At 36.3% G+C, this 23,085-nt stretch overlaps 2 protein-coding genes and 1 pseudogene across 2 annotated transcripts; 2 read left to right on the top strand and 1 right to left on the bottom strand.

The window, feature by feature from the left end:
- Positions 1-4,288: 4,288 nt before the first annotated feature.
- Positions 4,289-5,544, bottom strand: LOC142611683 (transcription factor MAMYB). The gene has a single exon (XM_075783782.1). It carries the CDS (start codon positions 5,502-5,504, stop codon positions 4,518-4,520), a length of 987 nt encoding a protein of 328 aa, XP_075639897.1. The 5' UTR covers positions 5,505-5,544; the 3' UTR covers positions 4,289-4,517.
- A 3,867-nt stretch (positions 5,545-9,411) lies between these two features.
- Positions 9,412-11,842, top strand: LOC142612834 (pentatricopeptide repeat-containing protein At1g32415, mitochondrial). The gene has a single exon (XM_075784999.1). The coding sequence runs from the start codon at positions 9,515-9,517 to the stop codon at positions 11,747-11,749; it is 2,235 nt and encodes a 744-aa protein (XP_075641114.1). The 5' UTR covers positions 9,412-9,514; the 3' UTR covers positions 11,750-11,842.
- Positions 11,843-11,996: 154 nt separating this feature from the next.
- On the top strand, positions 11,997-21,358 carry LOC142611943 (uncharacterized; annotated as a pseudogene).
- The last annotated feature ends 1,727 nt before the right edge of the window (positions 21,359-23,085 follow it).

The raw sequence follows: 23,085 nt of genomic DNA on the forward strand, positions 1-23,085 counted from the left end.
AGGCGGTCCAGGCAAAGGTGCCGTTGCGTCAATGTGCTTGGAGTTTGGTTGTTGATGAGGTTTTTTATTTTTTTATTTTTACGTTTAGGTTAAGAGTACAGTTTTGATTTTAGTTTTGCTAATTTGCTTTACCATTTGATGATTTTGATCAATCGGCGGATGCGTATTGGTAATTTGGGTTTTTTTTTTTTTTTTTTTTTTTTTTTTTTTTTTTTTTTTGGGTTGAGCTATATTTAGTTCATAAAAATTTAACCAATTTTTTTTTTAAGAATCCGTTTGGGTTGGGCCGTATTTAATTAATAAAAATTTAACTAAAAGTTTTTGAGAATCCGTTTGGGTGAGTTTTGTTTAGGATTGATGTTGAGTTTTTTTTTTTTCCCTGGAGTGGGCTTGCTATGTTAATTTTTTTTTTAAAAATTTTAGTTATAAAATTTTGGCCTTTTTCTTTTTGCTTGAAAGTGGAACAAATAATGTAGCAAAATTTAATTTTATTGGCATAAAAAAATTGAGTGTTACCAAATTTTTTTAAAGGGTATTCAAATATATATATTTTTTCAGTTCAGGGCCCCGCCCTTAACGTGGCGCCGCCACTAACAAGACAGACTATATTTGAGTTTACTTTTTCTAAAATAGCAGTCATATTAGTTTCATATCTTATGGTGAATCTCCACTTTCCTCAAGAACCCGCACTAATGAAGATCCAGAAAGAGAATTGGTGTAGAGGGTTTCAAGGAGACCGCATTATCGTTGAAAAGTAAAGACTGTAAAACCCACATTAGAACATAATTGTTCTTCAAAGAAGTTATCAAACATTTAGCAAATGAACTTGGTGTGCATTGAGCTAAGTAAACAAGGCAATTATTCCCATCGTGTTAAACTAATATTTCTCATTGTAGTTTCAAGACAAACAAGGAATCCTCCATTTAACAAGGCAGATTAAGATTCACTTTTATTTTAATCTAATTAGCTCAATTAATAAAGTCTCTTGTCATAGATAAGCTTGAGTTCAAATTTCATCTTCACAAAAAACCAATTGATGTCTTGGATGATTATAAAGGACAATCATCATGCCACAGGTTCAAATTTGATTGTGTGTGTACATATATTGTCATAATTAAATGCAAAGTTATTCTTTATTGTTACGATAATATTAGTCAATTTGAGTTAATTATCAACAATCAGCCTTTAAAGACTAGTATGGTTCAATAATATTACTAATATGGTACACTTATTTAAACTCTTTTATTTATTTAAACTCTATCGAACACATACATACCATTCAACAATGGGCCCAAATATGATGTTTACACATGTAATCCAAGAAGCAGTTTGCGTCTATTCTATCAGAGAAAAGCTTTGATTTCTTCGCTGTTGATAAGAACTTCGGTAGAACAAATAGAAAGAAAAGACCATCCAGAGAATCACATTTCAAGAGATAGCTTCACCATAAAATTACCGAGAGAATAGTTTAGATGGAGCAGAAAACAAGTCTACAAAGTGAAAAAATAAAAAAAAGTATAAACCCAATAGAGAACTTCACAACCTCCATAACAATGCTTCAGTAATGCAGTGTTGACTGGATGTTTTGATCTCCTCATTATGGAAAACTAATTTAGCATTTCAGTGAGCTTCTTCTGCTGTATTTCTGTCCACTTTCTTGAATATACAAAAGATAAAAGAGGCTTTCAACGTATGAATGTCATCAACAATAGAGCCAGTTTTTGCTTGGACTTGTCAAGCTGATGCACCAAAAGTGGTGAATCGATAGATAAGAACACTGACTGCTGAAAAGAGTGCTGTTCTATCTATCTTGAGACAAACTGACTGCCTAAACTTCAATTTAAGTGGACTAACAGCTTTCATAATGGTAGCAGCTCCAATCTTGTGATTTCAACATTCCCAGCAATTTAACCTAAATCAGATAGTGGACAGTTCGGTCTATCTAATCACCTAAAAGAAATTAATTTCTATCATTAGATTTTTAAAGCCTTTTTTACTGCCGGTGCAAGTGAGATTATTAAATGGAAACCAAAAATATAACTAGAATCTCACTGATATTACTCTATTGCCCATGGCAATACTATATCAAGTTATACCTCGTCAGCCTTGGTTGATAGAAGCTTCTATGAAAGCATGCATCTCACCAGTTAACTACCATAAGAAAACATGTATCTCACTAGTTTGTGTTTAACTTAGGGGAGGCAAATGGGTGGGTTTGGACGAGTCATAAATGGATTGGACGTTTAAATACCCATTTATTATTTATTTAACAAAATAATTATTATCCATACCCAAACCTAACTCAAAAAATTTATACACCCAATTACCCAATTATGTATGCATGTGTATATGCTTTTATATAGTAAGTCACTATAGTTTTTGATAATAATTAAGTAACTATATAAAAGAGTAAAGAACAAATTACATTGAAAAAAGATGTTCAAAAGCCTAGTTTAACGATAACTCATTGACAGAGTTACATAAAGAAATATATTAGAACCATTATGATCTGAGTATCACTGTTATAGTGAAAGTCATAAATCTTGTTACAACCATCTTTACCAAAGTTGCAAAAAGCAACTCTATACAGCAAGACAGATTATCCAAGAATCCATAGAGTTCTAAACTACAATCAAGCAAATCACCATCAGGCAAAAATGCTCAAGATGCACCAGTAAAAAAACAAATAAGAGAGAATTACATTTGATGGTTATGCAAGTTGCACACTAACACATGACTAGACCAAACCTTCTATGACTTCTTTCCAATGCGCTATTTTTTGATAGCATAATTATCACACCACCATTTATCTCAATCTCTCCATAATTCCAACCAAATATATGCCCCTAGTCTAGTTTCCTTTAACCACCCCCCCCCCCCCCCCCCCCAAGGAAAAAACGAAGTTCATCATATAGACATATACCAACAACATCTACCATAATTCCTCTTTTGAACACATAAAATCATTCATAGGCAATTCCTTTCTTTATGAGCATCAATTTTTTTTAATAAGGCATAGCACTTGTACTCAGGTATTATATATGAGATGCACAAAAGATAATGAAAAAGGAAAGAAAATAAGATCTAAAATTACAATATCTAAAAAATTTCCAAGAAACAAACAAAGAAGCAAAACCCCTAATTGCTCCGACCCATAGTAACTTAAATTTAAACACCAAGACATCAATTTCATCAAATTTCCTAGCATTCCTCTCGCTCCAAAACTTTTATCAGAAATAATGGAAACATGAGCGGGTAGCATGTGTTTCTTTTCTCTTCATCTCTCTTTTTGTATCTAAATCTAAACGTATTGGTTTGAATTGATTTTTTTGAGTCCCCTGAGCTCAGACAAAAATCATAAGGTGATACAGCCTCATTTTACAATATACCCTAACTGGTACCCTCCTGATTAAAAACATTCAGATCTCTGTTCAGCGTAATGATTTTAGGCCCATTATGATCTGAGTAATCACTCTTGTAGTAAAAGTCAAAATTATTGTTACGACCATCTTTGCCAAAGTTGCAAAAAGCATCTCTATATAGCAACAGACAGCTAATCTGAGAATCCATACAGTTTTAAACTACAAACAAGAAAATCTCAGTTGGTTGAAAATGCTAAGTTTCACCCGTACAAAGAAAAATATTAGAGTCGAACACTTTTGATGGTTACATGAATTGAACATGACCAAACCAAAACATCAATGACTTCTTACCAATGTGCTGGTTTATCTACCATAAATCCTCTTTGCACATATAATATCAGTCATATACAATTCCTTTCTTTATAAGTACCAAAAATTATTTTAAAAATAGAAAGAAATAAAGGGAATAACACTTGTACATGGGTAGTATAAAAGAGATATGCATAAGATAAGGGCAAAGGGAAAATGCAAATATCTAACAATTCCAAGAAACCAACGAAGAAGCAAAACCCCTAATTGCACTGAAACATCAGTTTCATCATATGTTCTAGCAGTCCTCTCACTCCAAATACTCCATTATGACATAAAGGAATTTACATTCATAAGCAATGCATCAAAAAAAAAAAAATGAAAACATGAGTGATTAGAGTATCTTTCTTTTCTCTTCATATTTCCTTTCTATCTAAATCTAAAAGTATACAAGACAACCTCACTGGTATCCTCCTGATAAAAAACATTCAGATCCCTGTTCAGCATAATGTGATCCAAGAACTCACAATGAAAATACAAGTGCAGGCTCAAATGCAAAGATACTGCTATTAAAGATTCAAATGGCGGACCAGAGGTCCGTGTTTCTGATATAACGATGACTAAATTCAAAATTTTATAACAGATCGAAAAAAGGGACTTTATTTTGATAGTAATTAATTTTTATTACAGCACAATCTCAAGGTAACAGGTAAGGAAAACAAATTTATCAATGCATTTAACCAGAATCAAAACATGGGCATTAATCTTGATATAAAAAACAAATCAAACAAATCCAAAATTAACTACCAACTACCTAATTACCTCTTCCATAGTGTAATCCTTTATCTAACTCTCACTAGCAGCCTTTGCACTTCGAAAACCCTTCTTCAACTCAGTAACTCTCTTCATACAAGCCGCCTTCGACTTCCCGGGCACAGCAGCAGCAATCTTCTCCCACCTCATGGCCACATCCTTAGGAAAGGCCTTCAACGCATTAAGCAATGCAATATCCTCCTCACCTTTCCACCCCACACCAACACCACCACTCTCTTTCCTATCCTCACCATTCTCCACCACCCCACCATCCAATTCTCCATCCCCGCCTTCAATTCGCCTATCAAACGGCTTCCTCTTCTTCAAAAACTGAGCATATGAATCCCCATCTTCCACTTTCCTCTCCCCCAATTCCTTTGCTGTCTTGATCACACTCTCCACCTTATGCCTCCCTCTAAATGCCTCTGATATCGCCTCCCACCGGCCCGGTTTCCCCACCGGATGCTTAATCAATTGCTTTCTCAATACCTCAATCTCCTCCTCAGTCCACTCCTTCTCTCCTTCCTCCTCCACACCAAACCCGTCTTTACTTTCTCTCCCTCCTCCATTTTTCACACCCTCCTTCTCTTCTCTCGCAAACCCATTAGCCTTTTCGACCGAAACTACCGAATTCGCATCGAATTCTTCATTCCTACGCGGTTTCTGTCTCTTTTGGGATACCCTCTTATTGGTTTCTTCCAATGCTTCGGTTTCTTGATCTGGGAACTCGAGGATTGGGCCTTGACCGACGCGGATATCACCGCCGGTGACGGAGGCTGGGGCGAAAGGACCGAAGAGGAGAGAGAGGGAGAGCCAGAAGAGGAGAGATCTGAGGGGCTCGGATTGGAAGAAGAGAAGAGAGAGAAGGAGAAGAATGGAGGAGATGGAAATGGTGACAAAGAGGAATGGCTTGCTGGGTTTTTGGTGGGTTTGTGGTGAGTCGGTGAGTGAAGAAGAAGAAGAGTTTGGGCGAGCTTGGAAGAGGAACCTGGGCCTCGCGTCTTCGTCCAAGAACTCCATTTTTGGTCAGAGGTCTCGGTCTAGACACCCACCTCAGACCTTATATATTACTGTTAATGATAACTGTTGGGGATTCATTCATTATAGCTCAACTTTATTTATTTTTATTTTTTAAATGGATGTTGAGGGGATTTAAAGATATTTTAAATCTAAAATTTGGGACTTATTAGATTCACTTTTTTATTTATTTAGATTTTTATTATGCTTCAAAACTTAAAATTTTATTAATGGTAAGATGGTCATTAACATATTTAAATAAAAATATGAGATTTAATTTAAGGGAATACTCCATTAATTAAGAATCTTTTTGTCGCTACCTAAAGTGTGGGTGCTTCGTGCCATTGAAAATGCTGATCAATTTTGACTAAATAGGGATTGGAAGTAAAATGGTTTACACCCAAAAATTTCGAAAACCATTTTTAGGTTATTGGCAAATAAAAAAGCAAAAAGCAAAAACAATAAACCTTAACACAACTAAATGATGAATGAATTTCCATTCATTGGAATACTCCAGCAACCAAAAATCATCGTTAGTACCTAAAGACAAATTTTAAATGTCTCATTGAGTTTTTTTAAAGCTTGACCAAGTGAAAGCTAATCAAGATCTCACCTACCTTCGACTAGCTACATTTATATTCCTAACTAAAAGTTATCTCATCTCTTCTTATTTTATTTATTTTTTTCAAAATTATGAAACAACATATTTATGAGAAGGTTTGCTTTGTGTTTTTTGTAGGTTCTCCGACACCTCTTTCTAGGTTCTCCTACCTTTTTAGTGTTAAGATTAATTGTAGTTTTCAATTTCATTTGTTGTTAATAGTGATTTGTAAATAGTTGTTTTTGTATGAGTCTTTTAAAGCACACCACTGCCCATCAGCACCCAAAAGTGTTGTTGTGAGTAGTGGTAGGTCCAAAGACAAAGCATCCTTAATCCTTACATACCACACTAGGTGAAGTATTAAAATTGAAAAAAGGAACATTGTGTAACGGGCATATGTAACGTCTCTCTCACATTGGGTGGGTCGTCTCCTGTGTGATAAGAGTGTTATACGTGACTATTACATCATATATCCTCTCTAAAAGTAACCCCAACAATAAGTAAAATATAATGTTAAGTAGTTTTGATAGAGTTAAATCAAAAGGGTTGTCAAATTTTTTTTAATGTTTTCTTAAAGCTATATTTGTCTCTCATTATCATGGTTATTAATTCATCAAATTATTGTTGGTTCTTCAAAGCTGATATTTTATTTTATAAAAATTGATTGGGAATTAGGTGATAGCTAGAAGTATGACAACATAATTTTGTTTATAGAAGATAGTTTAGGGTGGCCTCTAACTTTAGAGTCAAAGAAAATTGCAATGTAATTAGTAAAACATCAATCATAGATGAATTTCAAAATTTAAAAGAATGTCAAGTTATATCTTGATAAATGATTAAATTTAAAATTTAAAATGTATTAAAAAAAATTCTAATTTTTTTTAACATAGAAAATCAGTAGCTTTAATTTTAATGTATTAATTTAATCTTAAATCTTAGTATGGTTCTTATTTTAAAATGGTGAAAACTTTTTTGTTTATACTTTGACCATCCGAAGATGAAATCTTGATTTCGTCACTAATCATTATTACTAAAAGAATAAAAATGCATTGATTTATTAAGGGTGGGAAGGATTTTAATAAAAAAAAATTAATTTACTTTAGAATTTTGAAAATAATAGAGAAAACTGAAGTAATAACAAATTTTAATTTAGGAAATGAACATTACATTAGGACATAAATTTTGAGATGGAAAAAAAAATTGAGATGAGACCAAAGAAATGATAAGACTTTGATTTTTGATAGAGGTATCTTAGACAGAGATTTAATATTCCTGGACATGTTACGCAAGGGAGCCAATGATGCCCACGAGTTCGTCAGCTCCGTGGAAACAAACGGAAGACCCAGGGTGACGGTAACACGAACGACAACCCCGCAATGACAACCCGATGGGTGCTTTTGTAACCCGATGGGTGCTTTTGTAAACCGATGAGGGACCCTTGGACTGGGTGAAAAGGCCGACGGGGTGGAGAGGTCGACGGGTCCAGCGTGACTTGGCTTGATCCCCACGAATACCTATACATGGAAACATCTTGCGTGACACGTAAGATACAACCCATTACTCACCCGTATCGCTCTCATATGGAAAGGTACCCTAAAATCTTAGAAACCCTAAGTGCCGAACCCTCTCAGCAAGGAAAGATCCCTACTTTGAAGGGATTTTGATTCACTACTAGCCATTATATAAGCACCATACCCCCACTTTTCTTAGGTATGCAAAAAATTCCTAACTCTTTCACTATAGAGTTCTTAGACATTTCTTATTTGCTAATTTGACATTTAGAGGGTTCTTGACCGATACCACACTGGTGCCTTCTATTTGGTCCATTTGTCCTTACTCTATATGTACTCATTCGAGTGATTTGGAGCCTACAACTCATTGACGATTTCAACGTATCATCAATTTTTAACTCTTATTTTTTATTTTTTTCCCTAACTTATTTGTTAATTTTATTTAGGCCAAAATGCAAAATTCACCCTTTAAGTTTCACTATTTTTCTTTTTAATCTGTAAGTTTGCATTTTGTCATTTCTGTCATATAAGTTTTTTTTATTTTAATTTTTTTAAATAGTTAGCTCAACTGTTAAAGTTTTTTATGGTCTTCTAAGTTTTTATCATTTCAATATAGTTATTGGTTAACATTCTGGCCATATTCACGGTTAACTATAATTAATTTTTTAAATTAAAAAAAGTTGATTAAAAAAAACCAAAAATTAAAATAAAATAAACCCCCATCCACGTCGAACCCCACTCGATAATTGTGCCCAATAAGTGAGAAAGACTGAGAGGGAGAAAGACTGAGAGGGAGAAAGACTGATCGAAAGGTGTACCTCGGTGGCTCGGCTTGGCTCTGCTCTAGGAGGTCTATTTGGCAGCTCTGGCCAATACTCGGTAGCTCAGCTCAAAGAAATAGAAGACTTTAAGTTTCATGTTAGCGTCGCTGAAATTGTTTGGGTAAGTTTGAGTAGATTTTGGGTGATTAAAAGAAAGAACAACCCGAGCTCTTACACGAATTCTGGTTTCACATTTTAACTATATAGTGTTGGGTATATTTCAACAATTTATTTTTGTGATAAAGTAAAAAGAACTATACACAGATCTAAGAAAAGCAATAACACAAAAGATGTACAATACAATAGTAATAAACAAATACCGAACAAATATATAAAGAAAAATCTACAAATAATTAAAAACTCACAGACTAGATACGTGAAGGATGAACAAATCAGATCAAGTCTTGTGTTTGACACAATCTCCTTAAAACATATTTCGCCCCTCACACAATCACTGTGGTGCTTTGAGACTCACGACGCGTCTGCCTCCCAGGATAAAATGATCTACAGCACGAAAACGAAACACGCAAGGTCGTGCTCTGCGAACTACTCAATGTCTCTTGCTCTTTCTTTGACACAGAATGAATGCACACAAATTCTCAATTGAGAGTTTTTTCTTAAAAGTCAGTTTTTATGAATGAGGGATTATGCAAAATTATACGTTACTGAATAGATATTCTATTTTAGTAATAACTGCTGTGCACAGACTAATTGACTCAAAAATTAAAATAATAAAAATATAAATATTTGAACAAGTAGGCCCAGTCCACATATGCCAAAAGTCCAACTCAATATCTAACTCATGAGCCTATAAACTCATATATTATCTATTTCTTTTTCTATGTGAAACTCAGGATTTTTACTACTTTTAATAACATCTTTAAGTGAATATAGAAATATCAATTTCTTATTCACTTCATGCTATTTTTCCAACATATAGGTTGTCGTTTTGTCCTTCGTTTGTTTTGTATGCATGACAACGGCAACAACGTTTAAGCTTTCAGAATTTTAAGGCCGAGGTCACTCAGTCACTAGCACCAGGAATCTTAAATTTTTTTATTTTCTTTGTATTAACGGTTAATGCCCGCCTTTTCATTCAGAGTTGTTCATCCATTTTCTCTCTCAAAAATCTCAACCAAGCTTCAGTGCCGTTTCATTTATGCACGCCACTTCGAAACCCAGGTGGCATTTTCCAAAACCCATTACCGGAAACTCACGAACCATGACTCACAACTCCTCCATTACCTGTCCAAATACAGGCTTCAAGATGCACGTAACATGCTTGATGAATTGCCTCACAGAGACCAACATGGCCGAATTGTTCACTGGACTTCGCTGCTGTCCAAGTACTCGAAGAATGGCTTTCTTGATGAAGCCCGGGCGCTGTTTGACATGATGCCCGAGAGGAATGTTGTTACCTATAATGCGATGTTGTCAGGGTATGTACACAATGGGAGGTTGAGTGAGGCTTGGCGGTTCTTCGAGGTGATGCCAGAAAGGAATGTTGTGTCGTGGACTTCGATGCTTTGTGGGTTGGCAGATGCAGGTAGGATTGATGAGGCGAGGAGGTTGTTTGAAGAGATGCCTGAAAGGAATGTTGTGTCTTGGAACTCGATGGTGGTGGGGTTGATTAGGAATGGGGACTTGGAGGAAGCAAGGATGATTTTTCATCAAATGCCCGATAAGAATGTAGTTTCTTGGAATGCTATGATTGCAGGGTATGCTGAGTGTTGTAGAATGGAAGAAGCAAAAGTTTTGTTTGACGAGATGCAAGAAAGGAATGTGGTCACTTGGACTACCATGATTGCTGGTTATTGTAGGGTGGGCAGTGTGGAAGAGGGGTATTGTCTGTTTAGGATAATGCCTGAGAGGAATGTTGTTTCTTGGACAGCCATGATTGGTGGGTTCACTTGGAATGGCTTCTATAAAGAGGCTTTGTTGCTTTTTCTTGAAATGAGAGGGTGTTTTGACTTAAAACCAAATGAGGAGACTTTCGTTTCACTTGCCTATGCTTGTACGGGAATGCGTTTTCCGTGTCTAGGCATGCAATTACATGCTCAGCTGATTATTAACGGTTGGGACTACAATGATTATGATGGCAGGTTATCTAGAAGCCTCCTTCACATGTACTCTATGTTTGGTATGATGGACTTTGCGCACTATATATGTTCGAAGAACCCAAATAAATGTACTGTTCAATCTTATAATTCTTTGATAAATGGCTATATTCGCATTGGACACCTGGAAAAGGCTCAAAATTTGTTTGATGCGGTACCTGTTCGAGATAAGATCTCATGGACTTCTATGATAAATGGCTATCTCAGTTTTGGGCAAGTAGCGAAGGCATGTCATCTTTTTTACAATATGCCCGAGAGAGATGCAGTTGCATGGACTGCAATGATTTCAGGGCATGTCCAAAATGAGCTTTTTGCAGAAGCTACATACTTATTTTCGGAAATGCGAGCTCAGGGTGTTTCACCTCTAAATTCTACTTATTCTACTCTTCTTGGAGCCACAGGTGCATTGTCACATCTTGATCAGGGGAGGCAATTCCATTGCATGCTGATGAAAACATTATATGAATTTGACTTGATTCTTGAAAATTCTCTGATCTCAATGTATGCAAAATGTGGGGAGATAGAGGATGCATATTGCATATTCTCAAACATGATTTACCGGGATTTGATTTCTTGGAATTCCATGATCATGGGGTTTTCACATCATGGGCTGGCAAATGAAACTCTGACAATATTTGAAGACATGCTTAGATCTGGGAAACACCCAAATTCTGTTACTTTTTTGGGTGTCCTATCAGCATGTAGCCATGCAGGGTTGGTGAATCGAGGGTGGGAGTTATTTAGTGCTATGAGTGATGCTTATGCAATTCAACCAGGTTTGGAGCATTATATTTGTATGATTAATCTTTTAGGTCGAGCTGGGAAAGTAAAAGAAGCCGAGGAGTTAGTCTTGAGGCTCCCTCTTGAGCCCGATTATGCTATTTGGGGGTCACTGCTTGGTGTCTGTGGGTTCCATGAGACAAATGCCGAGACTGCTAGGCGTGCAGCCAAATGCATCCTTGAGCTGGATCCTTTAAATGCACCTGCCCATGTGGTGCTTTGTAACATATATGCAGCAAACGGACGGCATGTTGAGGAGACAATGTTGAGGAAGGAGATGAAACTGAAGGGTGTTAGAAAGGTTCCTGGCTGTAGTTGGATAATGCTGAAAGGGAAAGCTCACGTGTTCCTGTCAGGAAATAAATTACATTCACAAGTGGATGATATGTTATCTCTCCTAAATGTGACAGTAGGGTGAATCATAAGAAAGTGGGTGAGATATTGAAGTTTGGGGAAGTTCTGTTTTTTGTATAGAAGCAAATATTGTGAGGTTCATCCTACGCATTTTCACCTTCCAAAGACATTTTTTATTTAAGTTGAGACTCATCTGTTAAATATTTTACCTTTTGAACTGGTCAGTCATCAGTGGATATGCTACCACAAGCATGGTATTGTCATCTCCTACGGTTATAAAGTGGGCCTGTATATTCCAATTGAGTCTATTAATCAGCTGAGAATGGTTAGCAATGGTAGTCATTATGAAGGAGCAATGCATTTCTAGTCGTGAAAGGAACCTATAAAACTAATAGAAGTTAAAGTTGGTTTGATTCAATGCTACACCTTAACACCAAGCTTCCTCCTTGTAGTATAGTAAAATGACATCCTGTTCCAGCATAGCAGGCTTTTTAATGTAAAAATATTTAGAATATATACTTGATCATTTGATTTGTTGGATTAATGATTTTATACTTTCATATAGATAATTCCTTTTGTCCTAAGTATTTTGGAGCTACTTTTCAGGTTATAACTCAGCCAGATTCTGTTACAATGTGAAACTTGTTGTAGGCTTATTTTGCTCCAAAAAAAAAAAAAAAACATTGGACTTTGCTATTGTGCTGATAATAATGATGGAGCCAAAACTCTAAAACCCTTTTGATGTTGCTAGAATTAGAATCTAATAATGGAGTAATTTTGTATTTGGGTTGAGCTTGATGAAAGCAAATTGGGGTAACAAGAATTTGTTTAACTTTTGTTCTAGGGAGGCATTGATATTGAATAATGGCGGCAGCTGCATCTTCGGGATCCAACTCTCTCAAAGAATATCTGAAAAGATATGGAATATATGATGAAGAGGATAAAAAGAAAAAGAAGAAGAAGAAGAAGGTCCGAAGTAAACCAGATGCAACGGGTCTTTTAGTTGCGGACGAAGATCCAGTTTGGCAGAAAACAGTCAATCTCGAAGAGGAAAACAGCGGTGATTCAGCTTGTAAATAATAACATTTTAATTTTTCCCTAGTCGATGGTTTTCCACATTGGGTTAAGTGTTCTATTATGTTATTGAATATGTTTCAGTGGTTTTATGTAGATGAAGACAAGCCACAAGTTGATGAAGACATTGAGGTTAAGTGGATGAGGAGGCTTGAACAATTGAGGGCCAGACGTGCATATAATGCCATATCATAGGATGGAAGTGGTTGGGTTTCACTCTCTCCTAAATGCTTGAATTCTAACGACCCAAATTCTGATATGTCTCCACCTCGTAAACAGATGATTCGAAATGACACACCTTCACCAGATCCTGAACAGAAGCCTTCATATTCCGGCAGAGATAACATCAATTTGTCACCTCCACATACTTATCAAAAAAATTTGTCACCTCCACAACTGAACCTGAACAATGATATGTCTCCACCTTGTAAACGGAGGGTTCGAAATGATAGCCCTTCTCCAGAACCTGGAGTGAAGCTTTCAACTGATTTGTCACCTCCAAGGCAGAGGGTGCCACGTTCCACCAGCCTGAATTCTGATATGTCTCCACCTCGTTGACGTCAAGTATTGGCAGACAGTGATAGGAGGAACTCTGACATTTCTCCTCCTCTATGGGGTCGTCAAGGTTCTCCATATCAAGATGACTTCCATGCTCCCCTGGGGTCAGACCTTTCACCCCCAAGGAAAAGCAGGGAGGATCTTGGGAGACCTGGGTCACCTGACCTTTCCCCTCCACGTAGACGCTTAACTGAAACTAATGCTTCACGTGCATCTTTGCTTCCTGACCTTTCACCACCAAGGAAAAGGCGAAAGGAAGCTGCTGTGGAAGAACAACGGAAAGCAGGTCTGATTTCACACACACACACACACACTCCTTTTTTCTACTTTTTAAGGTTGATGAATTGTGTTTATCATCTTTATTTTATGCACATTCACAACTGATCAGTCATGAATGTAGTTGCTTATTTTGATTAGTTGTGTTTTATATGGGGACTTTTCTGCTCTCTTTTAGCCAACAATGATATTGTACATAAAATCAGCACACTTTTGATGATATTATGGTTCCAGTTTTTGGCCATACTATACTCCAGTAGGGAGTCATTTGAGTTGTTCTTGATGAACATGGCCATGTACACCTCTGGTTAAGTTCCCATTTATCAAACTTAGTAAACAGGGACTCAGTTTGTTGTTCTCAAACTAGGAAGCTTGGTCAGCTGTACGGTATCCTAATTCAGGTTTCCTTGATGTTGCATATATGATCTTGTGTGATAGATGGAATTCTCAGAATTAAGCTTGCGCATGCATGGGTTGGCTATGTAGTCTGCAATTGCCAAACATTGACTTCTCCTTTTGTAATTGGAAATTAGGGATATTTCTCTCTTTCTCTCTCTCTCAGTTTCTCTAACCCCAGGGAACTATTACAGCATACAAATGATTTTGTATAGTGTCTACTTTTGCCTGAGCGTATATGCGCATAGGCATTAAGTGAAATACTCATGATTTACAATCTTCACAGTATGTAAGGTCCATCTCATTCAACGTGTATGTGATTTGAACTACACAAATACAAAGGTGGATCTGTAGAAGCCCAAATGTATCAACTTAGTTGGAAAAAAACCTTGCTCTTTAGAAGATCTATCTCTTTATTGGTATTTTGGTACGTGATTATTTTTCTTTCTTTATAATGTGCTTCTTTCTTTTGGTGGGGCCAAGGGGATAGAATTACCGATTTATATTAGTATGGTCGATGATCAGTTTTTATCATTTTGGTAATTTGGTGGACAAATAAGATGTAGGTTTCAGGCTATATGATTCTGCTTTTGTTTAATTTTTGGTTCAAAGATGTGTATTGTCTGATATTTATTCCTGTGTGCTTATTAAAAAATAATTATTCCCGTGTAGGTTTAATGAGATGGATCCTTCTATCAGTGGTCGGGGTGCGGAGCCTACATATCGTGATAAGAAAGGTGAAGAAAAACAAAATTTCTTAATATTATAAGGTTATGTCTTCCTTAATAATGTTTACATGCTTGATTGGGTGTCACTCCTTAATGCTGCAGGAGAACGTATATCGAAGGAGGAATTCTTAAAACTGCGAAAGAAAGTAAAAGTAGAAGAGAAGCCCAAGGTACTTTGGAAAATAACCTTGAATTTGTTATACTCACACACACACACACACACATACACACTTGATTAGTAAGTTACACACGCATCTTGTGTGTCTTGAAAGTTGAAACATGACCTTACCCTTCTTCCCATTATTGAGGGTGTAAGTGCCATTTGAGCTAGAGCTTATTGGTGTCATCATCATCATTTATTATTGTTTCTAGTACTATTGCTACTATTATTATAATGATAATAACTGTTATTATTTTCTATTAGGGTCACAATTTCTTCCTTTGCTTGCCACGGGGAGTGGGGGGGGGGGGTATTATTTCTGGATTTTTTTTTTGGTGAGGGAGGTGCCAAATTTCATTGAAAAAGCTACAGATGAAAACAAATGTTTATTGATCCTAAGGACCTAAGCCTGTTTGATGCTATGCCAGCGCTGTGGTTCTATCACCCTCTCATAGCATATGGGGCCCGCATGTGAGAGGGTGGTCTCAAAAGATACCTTTTGGCGTAACTATGGCTCTGCAGTGTTTGTCGTACTAAATTATCAAAAGAATTCCATTTTAGTAAAATAATAAGATTCTCGTGAGTGAATGAAATTTTTGTTTCTAACAGATAATATAGGAGTCCAAGAGTTCATTTGCATGTTTGTTATGACCCTGTGGCTGACCCATTCACTTGAATGAAAAATTCTGTATGTTTTTTCCCCATATTTTGGTGGTCAAGCAAGAAATGTTGCATAATTTTTTTCTGGTAGCAATCGCAAAGTTTCCCTGCTTTAAATTGTTTAGGACAAAGTATTCGTGCCAAGCGGATGGAGGAATTACAAAGAAATTTTCTTTGGAATGGTATTGGTGACGATTGTAAACTTCATTTAGTGAATTGGTCGAAGGTCTGTAGGCCAGTGAAGAATGGAGGGCTAGGCATTTGGTGCTTGAGAAGGTTTAATTCTGCCCTTCTAGCCAAATGGTTGTGGCGTTATGGTGAGGAGAATGATGCCCTTTGGAGAAGGGTCATTGGGGTGAAGTATGGGAATGACTGGGGTGGTTGGTGTACAAAATCTGTGTCTGGGGCTTATGGTGTTTGTTTGTGGAAGTCCATTAGAAGTGGTTGGCTGAATTTTTCCAAGTTTCTTCGGTATGATGTGGGTGATGGTACTCGTGTGAAGTTTTGGGTTGATGTGTGGTGTGGGGATAATCCTCTTAAGGAGGCATTTCCAGATTTATACAATGTTAGTAGGACAAGGGATGCTTCGGTCTCTGAGGTTATGTGCTATGCAAATGGGAGAATTTTTTGGAACCTACAATTTTGCCGTTTTGTGAATGATCAAGAGTCACACTCGTTGTATTTGTGTATGGCTTTGATCTATTCCACAAAGGTGCGGGGTGTAGGTTCTGACAAGCTTTGTTGGAAGCTAGCTAGCAGGCGTGGTTTCGTGGTGAATGGGTATTATCACTCCCTTTCCCCCCCCCCCCCCACTGCCACTCCCTTCCCTTGGAAAATGATATGGCAATCGAAGGTTCCCCCCGGGGTTGCTTTTTTCTCTTGGACTGCTGCTCTAGGCAAGATTCTTACAATTGATAATCTTCGGAAAATGCACTTTGTTGTTCTTGAGTGGTGTTATATGTGTAAAAGGTGTGGGGAATCTGTTGATCATCTCCTCCTTCACTGTCCTATAGCTTATGAGATGTGGAGTATGGTCTTTTGCTTGTTTGGTATTTGTTGGGTGATGCCGCAAAGGGTAGTGGATCTATTGGATTGTTGGGCTTGCAATTTCAGGCGTCATCACAATATAGTGATTTGGAGGATGGTGCCGCACTGTTTGATGTGGTGTATCTGGCGGGAACGGAATTCTAGAAGTTTTGAGGGTCGCGATCGGTCCATTTTTTAGTTTAAGTCTTTTTTCTTTTTTACTCTTCTGGAATGGTGTTTAGTTTTACCATCTTTTTCTTGTCTTTCCCTTCCTGTTTTGCTTGATCATTGTAATTTGGTTTCTTGATTTTTTGCCTCTTTAGTACATTTCCTATGTATGGGGCTTTGTTCTTCTCTAATATATTTTTTTCATTACTTATCAAACAAAAATTTCCTTCTTACCCAAATTTTCTGCCTTGATTAAATTTCACCATCACTCTTTTGTTGTGTCATTGGAGTGATCTAATTCTGATCTAAATCGGAGGACTGTAGGAAGCTTCCCTTTTGAATTCATTAGGTTTTATACTATATTTTTGCATCATAATGTTAATGTTTATTCCCTGAATAAAACATTTTGCATTCATTCACAAATTAAATGCTATTGAGTAGTTGTCTGCACAACTATTTGGGAAATGTAATTCATGCTCCTGGGTTTTCTTCAGTTATGTACTTATCAAAAAAGGTTTTCTACAGTTATGAGATGTCTATTTGAGCTTTGGCTCACTTAAGTGATGTCTATTTAAGCTTTGGCTGAATAATCTATTAATTTTTTTCTGAAAAATCAAAAGATCATTGGTTTTGACCAATGTTTAGTTAAAAGGGTAGAGAGATTGGTTAAAAAAAAGAAAAGAAATGATGCCATCTAGCTATGATAGTTTTCCCTTCTCTCTGTTCATCAAAAAAAAAGTTTTCCCTTTTCTCATCCTCTTTTTCCCCTCTTTACATTTCTCATCTTTTGTAAGGGTCTGTTTGGATACCGCTTATTTTGCTGAAAATTGAAAACAATAAAAAAAAAATAAAAAAGTTACTGTTCACATGCCTAAAGGCACTGTTCATGGACAATGAACAGTGCAAGAGGCACTCAGCTGAAAAAAAAAAAAAGGCAGGAAACGCAGACGTGGGAAGTGCAAAACGCGCTTCCAAATGCTCACTAAGAACTAAATTGTTTGTGGAGAGAGCCCCAGTCTTGTACCAATTGCAAGCTGATGATGTTCATCGATGCTGTGAAAGTTTTACTTTTTGTCATCCCTTTTATATCTCTTGTGAGACTTTATTAATATTGTAATAGTTGTTTGTATATTGTCAGAAAAAGTTGGTGGTAATGAATACTACTGACTGCCCAAAAAAAAAACTATTACAAAGCTTGGCAGAGGTGCTGGAGGTCTGTTTTCAAAGGCTTAAAATGTGATATTGTAGAGGAGATAAAAACTTGCATAAATTTGAGAAGTTAAGGCTTTTAGATATATTGACTGCATCATGGTTGAGGATCTTACGGATAATAAATAGTGAGCAATTTTAATTTGTTTTTTTTTTCTTAAAGCTTCTTTCCTTGATAAGTAAAGTTTTCAAAGGCTTTTAGAAATTTTTTCAAAGGCTTCTTTCCTGGATTTAGTAGATATTTAATATTTGCTGCATGTTTTTGTCAGGAGATTAAGTTGGAATGGGGCAAGGGCTTGGCTCAAAAGCAGGAGGCTGAAGCTAGGCTGCAGGAATTGGAATCTGAGAAGGACAAACCATTTGCGCGGACCAGGTAAATTAAAATTCTTATACATTTTATTGTGCCACAGACATTTGGGTATCTTGGTTGACCATATATTTAGAGGATTTTTTTTTTTTTTTGCTTGAGTAGGTGTGATAAATGGATTTTCTCAGCTTTAATATAATCCAGCACAATAAGTAGGTAAGCTTATAGGTGCTGGCCCGCAGTAGGTCTGTTCCTCTATTGTGCCTCACCCAATTTGAGTATTACGATGGCATGGTGATAGTCAATTGGATTGTGTGCTATCTTTATGTTTTTGATTACCATATGATGCTGTAATCAGAGGGTATTGTGGAAATCCAACTGCCTATAAAATAACCATAGAACTTTTCGTTGTTATTATTATTATGATCTCTAGTAGGGGTTTTGGCACCTTCTGTCTTACATATGATATTTTGTTAATGATTACCCATAAAAGGAATGTCACTGTCACTAGATAGTAGCTGCAGATGCAACAATGTTAGTGCTGGTATAATTGGTAGACCTCTGTAGTGGAACTGTTTTCCTCTGGCTTTAGAAATACATTTTTTTGTTTAATGGTAGTTCACTAAGTTTTAAGTTGATTAGTGTGAGAACAAGTGGATGAATCACAATCAAGTGTCCCACCATTATAGGTTTGCATCAAGGATAAGGATCAGCATTAAGTCCACATCTCTTTGCACTAGTGATGGATGAGCTCACTAACTCAATTCTAGAGGAAGCCCCTTGGCGTATGCTTTTTGCTGATGATATAGTTTTAGTAGATGAAATTAGAAGTGGAATTAATGCCAAGTTAGAAATTTGGTGTGACGCTCTAGAATCTAAAGGCTTTTGATTAAGTAGGACTAAAATAGAGTACATGGAATGTAAACTTAGTAAAAGTAGAAACAAAAACAAAGGGACGGCAAGACTTGATGGCCAAGAGATACTAAAGAATGATAGTTTTAATATCTTGGATCAATAATTCATAAAGATTGAGAAATTGAAGAGGATGTGAATCATAGGATAAGACTCATAAGAGTAGGGTGGATGAAGTGGAGAAGCGTATCAAGAGAATTGTGTGTTGATCATAAAATACTTAAAAAGCTAAAGAATTTTTTTTATAAAATTGCTATACGATTAGCTAAATGTTGGGCTATTATGAAGCAACATATTCATAAAATAAGTATAGTTGAAATGAGAATGTTAAGATGGATAAATGAATATACATGGAAAGATAGGTTCGAAATGAGGAAATTTACTTAAAAATAGGTGTAGTGTCTATTGATGAAAAGATGAGGAAGGGTCGCTTAAGATGGTTCAGTTATGTTCAGAGGAGAGCGACTAATGTACCGGTAAGAAAGAGTGAGTTGGGCTAAGTTGAAGGAACAAAAAAAAGATAGAGGAAGACCAAAAAGCACATTAGTAGAAGTAATAAAAAATGACATGTTAATTAATGGAGTAATAAAGAGTATGAATTTAGATAAAACAGAATAAAGGGAAACATTGATCGACCCTAATTAATTTGTCGAGGATCCATAGCAAACCCGAAAATTTTGGGATTAAGGCTTTGTTTGTTGTTGTTAGTTTCCAAAGTTTTCATTTATGAAGCACCTGACATGCATGGTGTTTGAATTTGTCTCTGGGTTTAAGGTTCTTTACTGATTATAGATTGCTCATGTGACCAAAAAAAGAAAAAAGAAAAAAGAAAAAATCTAAATCGTCCATTTGATGAATAATACATTAACTGAGCTTCACTACAGAGCTACCCATCTTCTGTTTAGCAGAGGCACAGCATAATACTTTCCTTTTCCGGTCTTACTATGTGTACACCAAGTGCCTTGTAATAAATAACATCTGTGTTCTATACTTATAAAGAATAAAAAAAAAAACATTTGTGTTCTCTGTTTGCAGAGATGATCCTGAACTTGACAAAATGCTGAGGGAGAGAATAAGAGATGGTGATCCCATGGCACATTTGGTGAAGGCATGTAATTGACTTGCTTATTTTTAGTTGTTGAAATCAAAGAATTTAATACTAATTTGACATATCTCTTTGACATAGTGCAGAAAAAGCGTCCTGAACTAATTCCCCTAAACCTAGGGGATAATGAGAAAATGAAGGAATCAGGGTTTGTTGTTCCTCAGGACATTCCTGATCACAGCTGGTTAAAACGAAGATTAGATGCTGCTCCAAATCGATATGGTATAAGACCAGGAAGACATTGGGATGGAGTTGACCGTAGTAATGGTTGGTTCATTTCCATCATCCTTTAGTTAGATGTTTCTTTATTTTTGAGAAGCTATGGATCTTGCCTTAGCATCTTCCTGTGTGCCATGATGTGGTGATCCCAATCATTTGGTCATTTCCCATTATAGTGAACTTGTGTGAGTGAGAGAGAGAGAGAGATCATTGGCCACAGGAAGATTCTTATGCACTAAAGAAGCAAAAGAAGTATGTAGAAAAGTGTGTTTAGCTATCAGAAGTGATTAATTTCTGTTGTTTTACCTCTTGTAGGATTTGAGAAGGGATTGTTCAAAAGGATGAATGAGAAACGAGCTACACAAACAGAAGCATATCTTTGGTCTGTCTCTGATATGTGACTTGAAGTGTATGGATTAAGAAGATGGCAATATGCTTTTTATGTGTTTCTGGAAAAGACACCAAGGATTCTCAGCACAAACTGAAAATATGTTCCATAAATTAATCGGTGGCAGTGGTGTACAGTTGAGCCTCCTTTACTGCTCAATAGTAGCAGCTGTTTCCTTTGCAATTGAAATTTCGTACTCATGATGCTTAGTTGTAGAATTCCAACTCTGCAGAGATGCTGTAACAATCCAGGTAATTTTTGTTGCTTGGTTGTGGATTAAACCGCGATTTTATAGCAGGTAGCCATAACAGTTTTATGCTTTGAGTGAAGAGATATCTCTTGTTGCGGAGTTGTAAAGAAACATAGTCCTGGCATGTGACCGTAGTGTTCTTTTAGAATGTCAGATGGCCTTATTGGACGTTCTGAAAACTATTTTGGCTACAAGGTCTTTAAAGTAACTTACTTTTTTGATAGCTTTCTATATTTTCCATGAAATTGATATTAAAATTTTCCTTAAATGGTCTATTAACAAGTGACCCAAGGGCATCTGTTAACCGGACCCCCTTAAATAAATATTTTTTTTTTATGATTTGTATCATTCTAATATAACAATTTAGTCTAAAGTATAAAAAGTATTTTCTCATTTTAACTTTGCTTTAGAGGAATTCTGAAACGGCAGAATATGAAGTTGTCATGAATTCTACAATCTACATACTCATAGTTTGATTCATTTCCAACGAGGATGCTATATTGATTACTGTGGATCCATGAGGTTTACAAACTTTCAGTCGGCAATCCTCTTAAAGATCGGCAATCCTCTTACTAACGAAATCCAGATAGATGAATTGCTTGATGTAGATACTAGCCGAACCTATTATGGATGGCTTAAAGAATACCTTCCATTTTCCTTTGATCGCAGTAGTCAAATAGTGTGTGCGTCTACTCATGTGACGATCTCCTGCTTTTATGCAAAATGAAGATGGGTGTGGCATGTGGGGCTAATGGTGTGTACCTTAGCAAATGCAAAATCAGTGGCTAAGATCTCTGTCAAGCTTGAGCGAAAAGGCTAGACACAAAACAGGATTGATTTCAGATTCTGGTGGTTTGTCTTGATCGCGGGTTTACACTATGAAACTCGGCGTAATGGCAATTTGTCAAGCCCCCTGTTGGATCCTTGAGTTATTATGCAAGAAAGTTATTCTCCAAAAATGGTTTATATATGTCTGTGTGTGTGTATATATATATATATATTAAAAAAAAAAAAGTTGAGAATCAAATTTCGTCACATCCAAAATGACTACCAGTACCATGTTCTCATTACTTAAAAAAAAAAAAAAAAAAAAAAATCCACTCCAAATAGGTTATGTCCCATACTAAATCTTATTTTAACTATAAAACCATTAATCCGAGTGGTAACCACAAGGGCATTATCATGTGGCATCACATCCAATAGGGGTGGGAGTGCGTTCCCCCGAGGTCTTGTGGTTTGCCCGGTTTCGCCACTCCTAGGCTCTAGGACGAACTCTTTCAAATGTCTTGACTTCACTAATTGCTCTAAATGGTCCTTTAATATTTTGCATTGCTTGGTAGTGTGCCCCTTGTCCCGATGATAAGTACAGTACTGTGAGCGACCGCGACCTCGACCTTGGCCCACCAATTTTTCTCAAACTGGGCCTAACCCGCGTGAACGGGTGGGATCGTGATGCTCAAAATGTACGAATTCATTGTAAAATGTACTCTCTATATATCGAGGGTTTTACATGGAGTTGCCACTTATTTAATTTAAATGAAAAAAATAAGAAAACCTTCAATATAAAAAATGCTTCTATTGTATTAATATATGACAATTTACATCAATTTTGTAACAAAAATTTACAATGTTTTTTGTTCTAGATACAATCTAAGAAAAATAAATTACATTGCTTTGTTTCTTAGTTACATTCTAAAAAATATGAAATTGCGTATACAATAGCATAGTTTAGAACCCTTGATCTTGGTTTGGAGGTTAATTTACAAGATGGGAAGGGATTAAACACCCATCTCGCTTGGTAAAACCGGTCTCCTAGGTTAAGGTGGCCAATATCATGTCATGTCAAACAAATACAAACAATATGTCATACAAACATGTTAATTTGCAAGAATTGTAAGCAAATATGTGTTAGGGGAATTTGACATAAAGAGAAACAAAAAGTGAAATTTGTTAGATAACAATTT

This window comes from Castanea sativa, chromosome 10 (genome assembly GCF_040712315.1).
Source record: "Castanea sativa cultivar Marrone di Chiusa Pesio chromosome 10, ASM4071231v1".
Classification (NCBI taxonomy): domain Eukaryota; kingdom Viridiplantae; phylum Streptophyta; class Magnoliopsida; order Fagales; family Fagaceae; genus Castanea; species Castanea sativa.

Bases quoted from the DNA above. Each gene is read 5' to 3' on its own strand.
- LOC142611683 (XM_075783782.1), bottom strand. From the start codon at position 5,504: ATGGAGTTCTTGGACGAAGACGCGAGGCCCAGGTTCCTCTTCCAAGCT.
- LOC142612834 (XM_075784999.1), top strand. From the start codon at position 9,515: ATGCCCGCCTTTTCATTCAGAGTTGTTCATCCATTTTCTCTCTCAAAA.